The 15,705-nt window shown below is 39.4% G+C and overlaps 1 protein-coding gene across 9 annotated transcripts in view; it reads left to right on the top strand.

The window, feature by feature from the left end:
- LOC124113378 (cAMP-regulated phosphoprotein 21-like) overlaps positions 1-11,686 on the top strand; it is a 71,819-nt gene extending 60,133 nt beyond the window's left edge. For all 9 annotated transcript variants that reach the window (XM_046473736.2, XM_046473753.2, XM_046473744.2 and 6 more), the window contains 4 exons: positions 285-440; positions 3,202-4,156; positions 4,864-4,969; positions 5,769-11,686. In XM_046473736.2, coding sequence (XP_046329692.1) covers positions 285-440; positions 3,202-4,156; positions 4,864-4,969; positions 5,769-5,775 — 1,224 coding nt within the window. In that variant the 3' untranslated portion in view covers positions 5,776-11,686. The remainder of the gene's footprint in view (positions 1-284; positions 441-3,201; positions 4,157-4,863; positions 4,970-5,768) is intronic.
- The last annotated feature ends 4,019 nt before the right edge of the window (positions 11,687-15,705 follow it).

The raw sequence follows: 15,705 nt of genomic DNA, 5'->3' as shown, positions 1-15,705 counted from the left end.
AAATATCAACAGATTAGAACCTCTCATTCGTTTACTTTGACTGTTTTTTACTCATTTACAATCCTTGATGTAGGATTGTTACTGAAAAAAATACAACCCTAAAATATAATTTATTTGGGTTTTTTTATTTGGCAATCTACATGGCTAATGTTAAGGCTGGCATGATAGAGCTTTGGATGGATGTCCATGCTGTGATACCTATGACGTACTGCTTAAAGGGTTTATAACCAAAGTTGCTGTCTCAAACTGTTCTTGATACTTACTTATGCATTTCTTCTTTTCAGGATCAAGACACCATACATCAGTTTTCAAACATGCATATGTCAACCGACATAATAGATTCCCTGCAGCAGCGTGGTCCTGCCCCCCACACCCAGCAGGGCTCCCACATCATGATGAGCACCCAGCAACCCTACCAATCCCAACCTCCATATATACAGGTAACTGAAGCAATTAGACATTGAATTGTTTGCAGTAAATATAATATTTCATTACCACTTTGTCTTATGGCAGTAGGGGCCACGGGTGTCCAAGTCGTCTAGGGCGCCGCGATTTGCTGTGCAGAGTTGTGTCCCTTGGACACGCCAGAAACCTATGATTGTGGGTTCGAATACCGGTTCGCCCCAATTATGTTTCTAGGTTTGTCAGCACCATACCCGTGCTCGTAGGTTTCACAGAAGTGGTAAACGTCTGAGACCTGCATCACTTCGGGCTTTCCTCTCACATTAAGCTGACACGCCACGATATAACTGGAATACTGTTAAAAGCGTCATTAAACCCAACTCACTCACTCACTCTTATGGCAGTTACAAAAGGCACACCTGAGAACAAACTATGTATTTATGTTATTTTCTTTGTTTCACAGTGGTTTTTGCTCATTTATATGATTTCTGTTATCTGTCTTCAAGATAAACTATCCCCAGCCCTCTCTTTAAAGACCAGCACAGAGCCTGTAAATGGAATGTTATTTTGTAACTTGAAACTCCACAATCTCTGCTCAGATCCGAGCAAGTTCTGACCTCTGAAGGATAGGATATATTGCAAATTGTGTTCTTTTTCAAATTACTTGTATCCAATTTTTGGTGGATAAGATATCTTGCTAGTTTTGCAAGGTAATGCCATTGGTTACTGAAAATGCACAAGAAAGTAAATGGTAGTTTTGCATTACATTGAAATATACAGCTGACCATTGTTGTTTTGATATGACTTAAACAACGGGGGGTACCTCAAAAGCAGCCCACAGTAATATCTTAATTTGTTTTTTGCTGTGACTTGTCTAATTGGAGTATCCATATTTCAGGAGTTATTTTGTCTCCCAGAGCACTTGATGGCAACCTTACGTGCTCTTTCATGCCATCATTTTGATAACACTTTGAGAGCTCACAAGATTATCTCCCTTTGATGTCCACTTGCACATTGCTTCATTTGCCCATTAACAATTTTACTGCAAATGTATGATCTCTTCCATCCTCAACATTCAAAGAAATGAGTGTAGTTTGTTCATTGTGAGAGAAACCACTCTTTATGATTAACACTGAAGTAGCTTACATGTATTTTGGACTTTGTTGTGCTTGTGCCTATTTAGACAGGGAGACTGCATGCCACACATTACACTGTATCTATATCTTATCTCGCTTGTCTGCCACGACTGTTGTTAATGCTTAGGAACATCTTGGTCTAATGACTACCCCTAAAGCCTCGAAGATGTTGTCAGATCAGGCTAGTGAAGCGTATGTCACTAAAGTAACTGTAATAAGGAGTATATTATACTGCCTAAGGTTGTTTGTGATGTTTGATGTAAAGCTTGTAGGTATATAAACTTATGGATGTGTAATCAGGGTTTTTTCATTCCGTGAATCTGTTGAATGTATCCACACAAACTTTTGTTCTGTATCGATAGGAATTTTAAAATACCAATAGTTTTATCAATAGTATGCCTAACAATCAATAGTTTCAATAAGTTATAAATAAAACATTATTTAGGCCTGTTTCAAACCTGCCTGTATGTTGGTAAGCAAGGATTGTGACTACTTCAGAGTCAGAGTTACTGCCCTTTGGTTTGAGTTCTCAACAGGGAGAAAAATGCCAGATTTTGGTATTGTCAGCAATACTTTATTCATTTCTGTTACATTGATTAATATCATTATTAATTCTTTAAGCTGGTTGACATATGGTTGACATCTATTGCAATACTATTACAACAGTTAGGGCTTCTATTGCTATACAATTGCAATAGTGAAAATAGCTCCAATAGTCACCCCTAGTAGACATCCTCAATCTGTTATTTTCCACAAAAGACCTGTTAAGTATTGGTTATGTATCACTTCATTGCCAACATGGATATCAACAGAAGTGTAATATAATGTTAAAGACCTGTGAAGAGTCGGGTTAGAATTGGAATCATGTGAAAGAGGCCACCCCAACTGGGTAACATTTGATAGTGCTTTGCTTTGGGGAACAATATGGTTTTCACAGGAGGTGGGGGATGTTCAATTAGCTCTGAAGGTATTTAAACAAAGGTTAAAGGATTGCTTTGTTCAATATTGGCAAGGATCAGGAACTTCATCTAAAACTTTAGAATTCTATGCTTGCTTTAGGTTCTTGTTGGAATGTGAGATATACTTGTTACATATCAACATCTTAAATGGATATATTTCTTCCGAATACAGGATTGTCATAGGGGTCAGTGTGCTATAAATAATTTAGAATTTATATGTCCAGTATGTTCAGTATCTGGAACTGAAAACCATGTGCTATTTAATTGCCCAGTATGTGATCTAGATCACACAAAGCTAACACATTTAATGAACATTAATATGCTCGATACGTTACTAAGACCAGAAATTAAAAAGTTCTGTTTGCAATATCGATACCGGTATTTGTGCATGCAGTATTCAACTTAGAGGAGATCTGTAACATCATTTGGTTGGTAGACTCTAATAATATAAATAATGCATCACTCATGTGAATTGTATACAACTAACAATTTGGTCCACAAGTCCTTATAATGATAACATATTTCAAAACCCTTAAAAAGGGCTAATTTCTACCAGTCATTAGGATACCTTAACTTTTGGGCAGTTTGGCAAGGACTATATGACTAGTGCTAATTTCTAATGCTGCATATGCATTATGGGCCATATGGTCTTGAAAATAAATAATACTTGACTTGATATCTTATCTACCATCTGTGTGTTACAGCCTACATACTACCCTGGGCCACAAGGTGTGACAGGCCAACCAGTGCGCTACACGTATCAGGTGCCATATCAGATGCAGAGTCAGAGCTCTATGGATAGTCAGCCACAGCCACATCCAGCAAATGTGCCCCATATAGGACAGTACTCACAGGCCTATGTTCAAGGTTACCCAACAACAAACTATCCTAATGTTGTGGTTCAACAGAGTGCTTCTCAAAGTGCAGACATGTCAGCATCTAGTAATGTGTCACAGACTGGAGTGTACACGGGTCCTCACCAGGACAGTAATGTTCCCTCATACTCTATACAATACAGCCCCTATAGCCAGCAGCAGCAACAGCAGAGCAGCTATGGGCAACAGGCCCAATCCCCAGTGTTCTATAGTGTATCCTCCACTAATCCTCAGCTGGGCTACAGCTTTACTGGGCCAACAGGCTCCACCATTAGACCCACTACACCTCCTAGTCAAGGTAACAACATACCCAACCCTAGCATAGCAATAAACATGGCCCAACCTGTGAACTTTCAGCAGCAAGCAAGCGGGTCTGGTGGTGGGCACAGTACTGCCACCTCGCCGCAGTATGGAACCTACTACCCCCAGCTTCACCAGCAGGCAGCAGCAGCCATCAGGCCCGTCAATCAGGTCATGCAAATTGCCGGTGTTCAGTCTCATGCTACACCAGGCCCTTCAACCCAACAGCCATTCTCCATCGTTAGACCAAGTATGCAAGTAGGCCTCCCTGCGGGGAACATCCCGCCACAAGCAGGTAGTATTGGGCAGCATGCAGTGGGGTACAAGGGATACTCTATCAACACCTGTTTTCAGAAGCAGAGTGTTGGAGGTGATGGCAGCAAGGACACGGCACCCACTCCCACCGTGTTGCCAGGCAACCTCAGTCATATTACTGGTCACATGCCATCAGGGTCCAGTGTGAGACCACAGCAACTAGGAACGGGTAAGTCACATGACTGATGAACGCAAAACTAGTTTGTATATTAGCGGTCACCCATCTTTCTATGTTTTATTGGGGGCGGTTGGGTAGCCTAGTGGTTAAAGCGATCGCTTGTTATGCCGAAGACCCGGGTTCGATTCCCGACATGGGTACAATGTGTGAAGCCCATTTCTGGTGTCCCCGCCGTCATATTGCTGGAATATTGCTAAAAGCGGCGTAAAACCTCACTCACTCACTCACTCACTCACTCACTCACTCACTCACTCACTCACTCACTCACTCACTCACTCACTCACTCACTCACTCACTCACTCACTCACTCACTCTGTTTTATTGGCCAGACGACTGCTTGAAGGTTTATAAAATGTGGTTTTTTTTAAAGAAATTTTATTTAAAGATGCTACCATTCATAATGAAAGGAGTTTCCTTTAGGAACCATTTGCAAGATGAAATGTCATTGTCATTAATCAATTATTCAGTTATGTTATCAGTGTAATTGTCCTGGGTGGGACCATGACCATATTTAATGTGTCTTGGATATCTTGTTTCTGAATGGCAGTTAATGTTAAATGTATGGCTGCTGTGTGCACTTTTCATTGGCAGATGGTAACTTGGTAAACACAGATATTTTCCTGCTGTTAGTGTTAGGTGTAGAAGTCTTAAGATGTACCATGACAGAATTGCTAATTTTTTTTCTCTCCTTAATTCAGGTGACATGCGAATGTATGGGCAGACATTTCGCCCACAGCTACAGCCTTTACAGTTACAGAGAGCCACTGGTCAGCAGCCCCCAAACCCACAACAGCCCAAACCAAGGTGACGAGAATACAAACACAATCTAAGCAGGCTGCTGCATTGACTGACTGAAAAATATCAGTTAAGTTGCGGTGATAGATTTATCCACAAGACATTTTAGTAAGAGGGTGGTCAGGAACATGCGCAGTGTGAGTGGTATTAGGACTGGTGACCAGGGAAAGACTGCTATGCTTTACATTGTGTTCATTATTCATAATGGTATAGATGGTTGCTTGTCCTATTGACAACTATTTTCTGTCCCGATTGCTTTTCAGGAGGTTATCATATAACTGTTCAATTGCTTACTGACAACACAGTCATTCAGTGGTAGAACTTGCAATAAAGAGTCTCTTACCACTTCACTATTTTAACCAAAAGCCTGCAGGTGTTGTAATTATTTAATGATGAAAATGATCTTATATTTTTATATTGAGTTCATGTAACTTATGCTAATGTCCAACCTCCATTACATCATAGCAATAAATCCTGTCATCACACTGTAAAATCTTCAGATTTTTATCAGAAGTCCTCTTCCCCGTCAACTTTCCATAAGCAGTTGTGCAAGTAATAGTATCTTATTCCTGTATGTGATTACACACTTTTTAGGGTTAAGTTGAATCCATGTTTTTGGGGTACAGATGGCACATTGTTTAAGGTTACATCCCTTATTTCAGAAAGTTAATAAATCTAGCACCTGCATCACTTTGTGGTTTCCTTATTAAACTGACAGGTGATGATATTATTGAAAGACTATTCAAATCGTCTTTATCCCAACTCACTCGCTCCCTCATTGTGATTATGTTTTCACCTTGTATTGCAGAGAGTGACCTGTCCCTGTTGGGCGTGTGAGTTCACCTCGACCTGGAGATCTGATAGAGCAATGTCGTCGTCATCGTTGTTGTCACAGGGTGCCTATCTCTAGTTTCACATCATCTGCCACCGCCACAGGCACTATCGTCTGCACCGCCGGCCGGCAATTTCGTACCTGCGTACAGACAACCATCAGTCGGGGAACAACAACAATCAAATTTTACCATATCACAGTTGTAAACACCATGTTTTAGCAATATAGTGAAATACAGGAGAAGCTGCCTCACCTTGACATGTCACCTGAACTGGGATTGTGGGCAGGTCAAGGTCATTAGACAAGGTCAACATCTGCGAGACATGAGCGTATCAGGTCTCATTAAGATAAAAGAAAGATCATTATTTTTATAGGAATTTTTAAAAGTGTTTTATTCAGAGATCAGCTGAGATCTAAAGAATCGGATGACACATTTCAAGTACATATAAATGTAAAACAACTACGAGACGATGTCATTAGAATGAAAGATTGTGTGTTTCATGCATTTGTCAGTCTTCTGTGTAGTAACTGGCTTATGAGGCACAATACTTTGTGATGGAGATGAATTACTTGTAGACTATTGACGATAACAACTGATTGGGATCGGGTGTCGGATGAGCATAGAGTCACAAGAATCAGCTTCCTAGAATTGGCACATTGTGTGTTGATAGCAGTAGACAAAATTACACCTGGTACATCCATAAGACATATATTATAGCACCAAGTCATTCCTGTAGTCTGTTGTTACATTCTCCCAGTGAAACTCACACCAATGTACGCACCAGTTATGTAGTCAGTTGTAGGGCACTTTACAGGGACTGTGCAAGATGTACTATCTGTTGCTGGACCAGGAAGTTCAAGCCAGACTTCCTGGTCAGATTATTAATGTGTTGAAGTGCTCAGCAGTTGGTCATCTTTTTGAACAAATTGTACAGTTAAGGCCTTAATTCTTAAAAGTGTATCCAAAGTCATCTGAATCATTTTGAAACATTCATTGCTGTCAGGCAGGATTTTAGTTTAAATCTGATTTTGTTCAGTGGATGCAAATACATATTGGTAGAAGTTACTATCCCATGAGCTAAATCTATCCCGACTATGAATTTGCACTTAATGTTGTGATGATGTGTATGTTAATGTAGCCAACTGGAGACTTTGTTGTATGTCTTATGTATAGTTGACTGTTGAGCATCATGTTGTTTTATCACACCAGTCTGGAATACGGATCTATTGTCTGACTATGAAACTGATCTGGACACTGAAGCATGCAATCTTGCACAGCCCCTGCTGTCCCATGTGCCACATGTACCTCAGTCTTGGGCTACATAATTAGCCATGTGTTTCATTCCTTGTCAACCAAATACACTTATTTACCTAACTCTGTTCTCAGACATGGGTCAGGTTGAGCCAGCCAACCAATGTGGAATATTCGATATCAGTTCATATTGTGTTTGTGAAATTTTATGACAAGTTTGTTGTTTTGCTGGCCCCATGTTTAGGGTTGAAGTCAGGTAGGAACAGATGTGACCACCTCTCCACAGTCTAAAACAATCATTGTTTAAATTGGTACATTTTGAAATTCTATGGCTTGGCCATTATTTGACCCTTGTAAAGGGAGGTAATTCATAAAGTTTGAAAGCTGCCTGTCAGAAGCACTTTTGTATTTATCTGTTGCACTTTCAGTTTATCATAACTACTCATATGAAGGTATCATGATGAGGAACAGCAGCTGGTTTGGGACTGTGGAGAAGTGCAGTTAGAGTATGTTTATTACTTTATGCCTTCATCTCTTGTTGGTTTGCACACTACAATGTATGTCCGGACTTGTGACTTCTTGGTGCAATATTTACTTGCAATGTTCCTGTCATTTACACTTGTGTTCCTAACCGTCAGTGTCAAGGTAAAATCTGAGAATAGAACTGCTGATAGCAATAGGGAGAACATCGAATACACACACTTTAAAAACTTTACTTATTGATTTCTTTATTAAGCCTCTTTGATCTTGCTGAAACAGCTGAGACTGTTGAAAGTAAACAACTTTGATTATTGACATTCATTTTTTCCAAATTCAATCACTTTCATTTTTGAGATAAATGTGTCCTAAAACAGTATGTATAAGTTATTAGAGTGACATTTCTTGTCATTATTTTTCTAAATTATGCTTTGTATTGGTGCAGAATACTGATTGTTTATGATGGCAGGGATCGCTGCTCTTATTCACCTGTTAAGATAACAAAAGAGAGTGATTTTATAATCTATTTGTTGTAAGTATGCTATCACCTTGATCATCATGCAGTTACTTCAGTTTTAGCAACTCACTGTTTTAATGGTTCAACATAGCACGCAAGTGTTTGGATACTTCTTGAACATACATTCAAACAAAAAACTACAAAAACTGACCCTCATTCAGAACTTGTATGATACTGGCACATTAGCTGACTGGTCTGCCACATCTTGCTGAAGAAGCAGAACATTTTATCAAAATATGTCAATTTACCTTCACCACCAGAGTAATTTTATGTTGATCAAGTGATTCATATTTACACTTGTTGAAAATGTTATTATATTGAAGTCAGTTTGTTACTTTATTGATATATTTTAGATTTACCCATTAGAATCATTTCAAAAGAGCGTTGGCTGTTATGAAATTCTGACAAATTTTGTTTGACAAAGAGAACGACTTTCAGAAGTATTTTTGATGCATTTAGTAGTGAGTAAATGATACGTTCATCATGCTACATCAGCTCTTCCAGTAATAGACAACGTTAAATAACAGAGTTGCTCAATTATCAAAATACAAGCTTAATTTTCCTATGCTGCCAATTTGTGGAGGATGTTCGGATATTTCTGCAGTTTGGTCGATACAAGATAATTGCAGGAATTTTTTGTGAGACCAAAATTCAACAGTCACAATTACTAGTGCATGGTATCATTGAAATGAACATCAATTTGTAAGCAAACAGTGAGTGAGTTAAACTTTAACCTTGCATCGGCAGTATCTCCGCCATATAGCAAGTATATATTTAGTTTATACTTGAAAACCGTTTATGGGACAAATCTTTTCAACTGAGGCAGAATAAGTCTGCCTTGTTTATGACACACAAAATGATAGGTTCCATTTTTGAGTTCTTTGTGAATATTCTACTGGGCTACAGTGAATGTTAGAGACGGGCAACATGTTGAATACAAATTTGAAAGTCCGCCATATGATCATACAACTAGTTGTAACATGACACGATAAAAGAATTAATAGTATTGTTACACATACTGTGTGTAGTTATCAAACCAGTCATTGGGATGAAATTGTTAAACTGGTTAACAAGAATCAGCAAGTTCTACAAGTATAAAAGAGGAGTTCTGTACGTGGTGAGACTGGTCAGATCTGATAACATGCACTTTATTGAGCTGTTGTAGGAACTGACCCAGTACAACACACACCAGAGGTACTCCTGAGTAGGTGTCATCTGCAGGTGACATTTTCTAGATAATCACAGCGTATACAGTAAATTACAAGACATTCATTCTGCATGATGTTACGGAAATTGTACAGACAGAGCACAGGGTGGTGATCAGGGAATATACAAAGGTATTAATAATTTCTTACACCCTTTCTTAGATGGGTTCAAAATGTGCCACTTCTGAAGAGAAAAAGGCGGCGTGAAAAATATTATTTTCAAGTAGATAGGGTCTATCAGTTTGTGCTGTCTATGAGACTTTCAGAGCAGTTGTTACAATGGGCAAGATCACAATTAAATATGAAGAGGGGTATCAGACTGGTGTGTGCCCAATGTCTTTACTCACATGTGGCAAGAAATATCTAGACTCTTGGGGGATTTAGTGACATCCATATGTGAGAGGCTAAGTAATGTACCGTGCAGGTTCATTAAATCATTATGATCTGATTGTTGATGACAGTGAAAGATTTTATGAGAAAATATGTCTTGATATGTAGCTTTGATGCGACCCTTGGATGTGATCTCGAATTGCAGATACATGGAACCTAAGTGTCCTGGGTTGTAAGGGAGTACAGTGTACTTGGTTACTGAACACAAGTGAAAACAAAAGATTGTGATAGTTTCACTTGATTGTGACGTTCCTTCTGTACAGTGATGTGAACCAGTGTATTGAGAGTAGCTGGTATTCCAAGTCTGGCAGTCAAGCTCACACCCTTGGGTACTGTATTGTAGCATGAGATCTCATGTACAGATAGTCTCTCTGTCCCTCCTCCCTCCCTCCCACTGTACATAGAACTAATTTCTCTCTCCCTCAACCCTACCACCTGTGTGATGATTGCCAGTGGTCCATTACTTGTGTCCTGTCGTCGCTGACAACCTCCATACTTTTGATATGTTTTCTTATCCTAGCATTGTGTGACTGCATTGTGATGTAACGGTATGTTGAACACCAGGCGCCTCCTTCCTCACCAGGGTTACAAGCCATGTTGCCAGCCAACCATGCAAGCCATTCCCATAGGCTTTTAGTGTAGTCATTTGCAGCCATGTTCATCTGGTAATGATAATTTATCACAATTCTTGTCGAGGCATAATCTCCGCTCCAGGAAGGGTTTGAAGTTGCTAAGCAGAACTTTATTTTAGAAAGGACAGATGTAAAGGAGTCCATTGTCTCAACAGAGACCATAGTATATGGTCTCTGGTCTCAACTTTCAAAAACTCACATTAATTTGGTATGGTAAGTTTGTTGCAAAGGTATTAACTCGAAAATATCAAGCTTATCTGTATTTCATCCAGGTTTCTACACTTTGAGTACACATTCTATCCTGTTCGTGTTAGGTCCAATGTTCATACCATGTCTGCAGTTGTCTGTTGAGTTGCCCTCGCATACCGGTGGTTTACATATAGAAGTATTGTCCATGTTCACCTACTATGCACATAGTGTAGTTGGTTGTAGTTAACCCTTTCAGTGAGAGACACTCTAACACAGTGAGTTTGTCGTTGTTATTTGGGATCTGTCATTGCTAGAGTTAAGTGTACCTGTGAGTGAAGCATCGTGATGGGATAAGAATGACTCTCTGGTTTGATCAGAGTTCATTTTATGAATTAGTATTAAATGACACAACCTCTTGACAATTTCTTACATGCAAGTGTCAGAAGGCTAGATTGCTGTTAGTCCTGTGACTCCACAGAGATGGACAATCACACTCAGAGGTTACCTGTGCCAAAATTGTCAGAAAGTGCTACCTAGTTCTTAGTTGTTGTTCTTGCTGTGTCCAAGTTGTCTGCTTACACTTGTACAAGATATTGTGTCCATTATTGTTGTTGTTTGTAGCTGTTGTTAGGGAGGAATTAGAGTCCTTGTTGACACTCGAGGCAGACACTATTGTGTGAACATGAGTATGAATCTTGTGACTCAATCTACCAAGAGGTGAAGCTGGTTGAGAACTCTCTTTCAGTACCTGTTGATGTAGGCAGACAGAAAGGGAAGGATATTATCTGGTCAGAGGTATCAGCGAGAATACACAAATCTATTGATAACCTATTCACCAGTAAATTATTTATTTAAAAAAACAAGTGTGACATTAAAGCCTATGTTGTGGTCCAAGGGTATTGTTCTTTTAATTTTCTGGTTAATACAAACTTTCACTTTGTGAGGAGGTTACCAATAGATCATCAGTTTCTACTTGCATGACCTCTGGGTGTTGTCACAGAGAATCTGTGTATGTTAGAGACCAGTTAGGATTGTCCCTACCCATGCTGTTTTTCAGCTACTAGTTTTGCCTAGTTCCAATGGTGGCTGTGACCCTGGTGGGAGGGCGTGTGCTATAGTTCAGCTATTCTACAGTTGAGTCTGGGTTATCTATTTCATGTTGTATTGCGTTGACTCAGTATTGTCAGCCCACTCTGGAACTCCCATGCTCTAGTAAAATTTATTTGCCTGTTGATTCTGTGTTTGTTATTTATTTATGAAGTCATGAAAATGAATGCTTTGATGTGACAAGCAACATGGACTAATTGTTGTTGATTGTAAGTTTAGCATTAGATGTACATTGATTGTTCACACAGAAGACTTGGGTTCAATTCCCCACTTGAGTAAAGTGTGTGAAGACATTTCCTGGTGCCTCCCTTGTGGTGTTGCTGAAGTATTGCTAATGGCATGTATTTACAGTGGAAAAAATCTACCTGTACATAGGCTCTTCGGAAGAGGTGTTTGGGGTTGGATGTACTTTGGTCAGACTGACAACAGTAGTTCGCTCACTCACATGAGATAGTAACTTGTTCTTGTACTGCTAAATGGCTCCCAGACTTTTCTGATGAGGTGTGGAATAAGGCTGCATTGGACTCTGCTCATATCAATCTTGGTTTGTCTGGTAAAAATTAGATGTAGGTGATGTAGCTTAAATATTGCTGACTGGAGAGAAAAACAAAAAGACACACTCACATTTTATACACCTTTAAGGTGGACTGTGAAAACAGATGTTATGTAAAACACAACTCTTTTTAATCAAAAAGAAGGCGCTAAAAAAATGGGATGGGTATCGTGTATTGACCTGTGTGGTTTCCTTGGTCACTTGGGGCAAGGTGGCGGAGTCATCATGCGCCACAGTCCGGTATGCAGAGTTTCGTCCCTTAGGCGTGCCAAACACCTCATTGTGAGTTCTATCCCCATAATGTTTCTTTGCTGTGAGCAGCAGTGCTCATTGGTTTCACCATAATGTGAAACCTGAATCACTTCGGGCCTTTTTCCAACATCAAGCCGACAGGCTGTAATACATATCTGTTCAAAGCGCCCTTATACCCAGTCCCCCTGTGTATTCCTATTTAGGGGCGACTTAATGGATGGGATGGTCAGGTTCGGTAATTTTGTTGATGGCACCTCAACGTACTCAGACGGCGTGATCATTTCTCACAATATCAATCACTGGATTTACAGACCGCAGTCAACAATTATTGCTGAGTGCAGCGTTAAAAAACAAACATTGTAGAGGTAATTACTTGAGTGTGTTTTGAGATGGTAAATCTCCTGGGAATAAACATTGCATTTAGCGAACCTCACCATTCCAAAACACAGGCGATGGTTGAAGAGGAGGGACATACACGTGTTATGGGTTATTAATTACGAATGTAAATACACATGGAAGTGCTTGTTTACGCAGCACTATTCCGTCTATATGGCGGCAGCCTATGAATAATCGAGTCTAGACAATCCATTTATTGACATCATAAGCATCGACTCTACGCAATTGGGACACGATGACATCAGACCGAACAACTCTCAAACATACGGTCTCCAAATATCCAATCTAACGTCAAGATTAATTTATCTCAAACCAAATTCAAACTTTTTATCATACCTCGATGTCAGAATGATGAGATCTGATTGGTCCACGTGATCTTCATCAAATACTGCGTAACCCGCTTTGGAGGTTAATACATTTCTCAGCGGGGGAATAAATCTCTTATACCCCGCCACGAGCAATACAGGCTGCACGTGAATTTCTGAGAAGCAGAGACAATCGCCTAGGTCCTCCATTCCCAGTCACTTGACATAGTAGAAGTTCACCCTCAGCTCAATCGAACAACTGTTTTCAATCAATGTTGAATTTGTGTTAATTCTTTTACGATGTCACAATTAAACATGTCGGTATGAAAAAATCGTAGCAAGATCACTCGGGCCTCCGGCTCATGGTATAAAACGTAACGCGGGAAGCATAAAACCCCATGTACCCCTCGTGATCCTGCTACAACTTATGATGTGGAAAACAAATTTGTAGGAAAATAATCTTGAGCAGTGATGCACATGAGACTCTTTGGGCTCTTGAATACAGAGTTAAATAACAGTTGAATGAGGTGTGATATTTTCGACTCCAGGAACAACTTTTCTCAGGTGGAAAAGTCACAAAAATCGGAAGGGGTTTCAGAACTCACTTGTCACAAAAGGCAAAATAGAAGTTGAGTGGAATAGGGTAATTGTGGGATCACTGGCCCAACCAACTCGCCAAGTCAGATCTAATAAATCTTACAAAATCAGTGCAAGAACAGATATAATTGTCAGCAATTAACTGATATATTTTCTGCATACTAATATTTTGCTTCCACAAATATTTAGTTGTATTGTCATATCCATTTCCTTATGCCACAGTGAGTGTGAGTGTGTTATGCCGATTTTCGTACTATTCACTCAATATTACCGCGGGGGACACACCAAGTATGGGGGAAATCGAACAAGGGCGTGTGACGAGCGATCGCTTTACCCACAAGGCTATCACCAGTGTAAAAAAACATTAAACATTTTAACCTATGTGTGTGCGTGCGTGCCAATCATATTCTTGTTTATGATATTGTGTTTTAAGCACATACAACAAAACGCATCTAATTTTCGTTAAAGAGTTAACCTGTTCTGTTCCAATTATTGTCCTTTATTGTTTAAGAAAAAAAATCAAATTCAAAATTGTTAATCAAAATCGTGCCGAGAATTTTTGGTGTGTTTTATACTCAAGCAGTGGCGACAAGTATGGTTATAGCCATTCGCATGAGCTGTATGGCAGCTCAATGAAAGAAAAATATTAGGTATGGTTTTCATGACAAGCGTTCTTCCACAGGAAGAAGATTGGTCAAACTGTTAAGAATAAATTTATGGAATCACAGGCAGCAGTACTCGGTGCACCGTAGTAGGGCAAATGAACTTCCATAATTCAACACCTGGTTTCATCACAATGTGATAGTGATTCATAAACACATGCTCATGATATAGTCCGAATCGTACAATTTACTCTTTTCTTATTTTTTCGGTTTCCTATGAATATGGAAATGGGCCTCTCGCTTTTATTACACATGTAGTTTTACTCAATACATAATATATGTGGGTACTTTTATTACATAAAGGTGAAAATCACTTGTAATTATAGACTCGAGCAGTTTCAGTTGTATAATGATAACACGTACCTAATGTCTCCATAACCCTGATTAAGTATTATAAAACACACAAAATGGAACAAATTTGCTCCAGTGGAGTGATAAAAACGAGACCAGAGGTGTGAGTAGGTTTGGAAAACATCAGGCTAGAGCAAAAAAGAACATACCTGGGATTTGTTTTCTTTTTTTAATTCATGTTGGAAATTGCAAGTACAGAGGTATCCACGTGTGTGCGTTGTGTGGTGAGGGTAAATCAAGAACTGCCAGACTGATATATAAATAATAAACTCCGTGTCAGGAAAGATTGGGGCATCTGAGATGCTTTTGTGTTTTTTTCAGTCAACGCCTCCATTCGTCACCACTCGCCCTTTTCCGTAACCTGCAAGAAGACTTGTCCCCCTATCGATGAATGTTATGTGCAAATATACCACAAACCAACCAGAATGCCCATAGGAAAGGTCAAAGTATCCATCAGGAATATTTTTTTTATTTTACATATGTCTTGCATCTAAAAAAATACCCAAGATACTGTTGAGTGTCTTCAATCATACTGTATAATACTGTAAGTCCCGATGTGTCCCTAATGGCATTTGGAACGTACATGATATATGAGGCAAAATACGTGAATCATGACGCAACGAGTTGACAATTCTTTTAGCAATGCCCGTTTGCGCTTAGACGGAACCCAGTCGCAAAAATGGCCACGAGAGGGGCACGAGTCGCTATTCGGCTTGTTCCGGAATAACACGAGTTAGTCACGAATGGCAAATAGTAAACACGATTTAAAGTTACCTCCCTTTGACCATCAACGGCTCAGCTCCTCAAATCCAATGCCTTATCGATGTAGCTAGTCTGTCTTATAAACAGGCCCTGATACAAATATATCAAATACAGCCCATGCAAGTCTAAAATGTTTGGCAAGTCTAGATTACTGCAGTATCAGTATCTGAAAAGAAAGAGTCTACGGGCTCCCTTTTATTATATTTTATTAATGTAACAGGATATTGTATATATAGTTTTTAGGAATATAGTTTTAGCTCTTTTCA

This window comes from Haliotis rufescens, unplaced genomic scaffold, assembly GCF_023055435.1.
Source record: "Haliotis rufescens isolate VD_foot unplaced genomic scaffold, xgHalRufe1.0.p SCAF_4, whole genome shotgun sequence".
Lineage (NCBI taxonomy): Eukaryota > Metazoa > Mollusca > Gastropoda > Lepetellida > Haliotidae > Haliotis > Haliotis rufescens.
The sequence above is the reverse complement of the archived record's forward strand: the minus strand, read 5'-3'. Positions and strand labels throughout refer to the sequence as shown.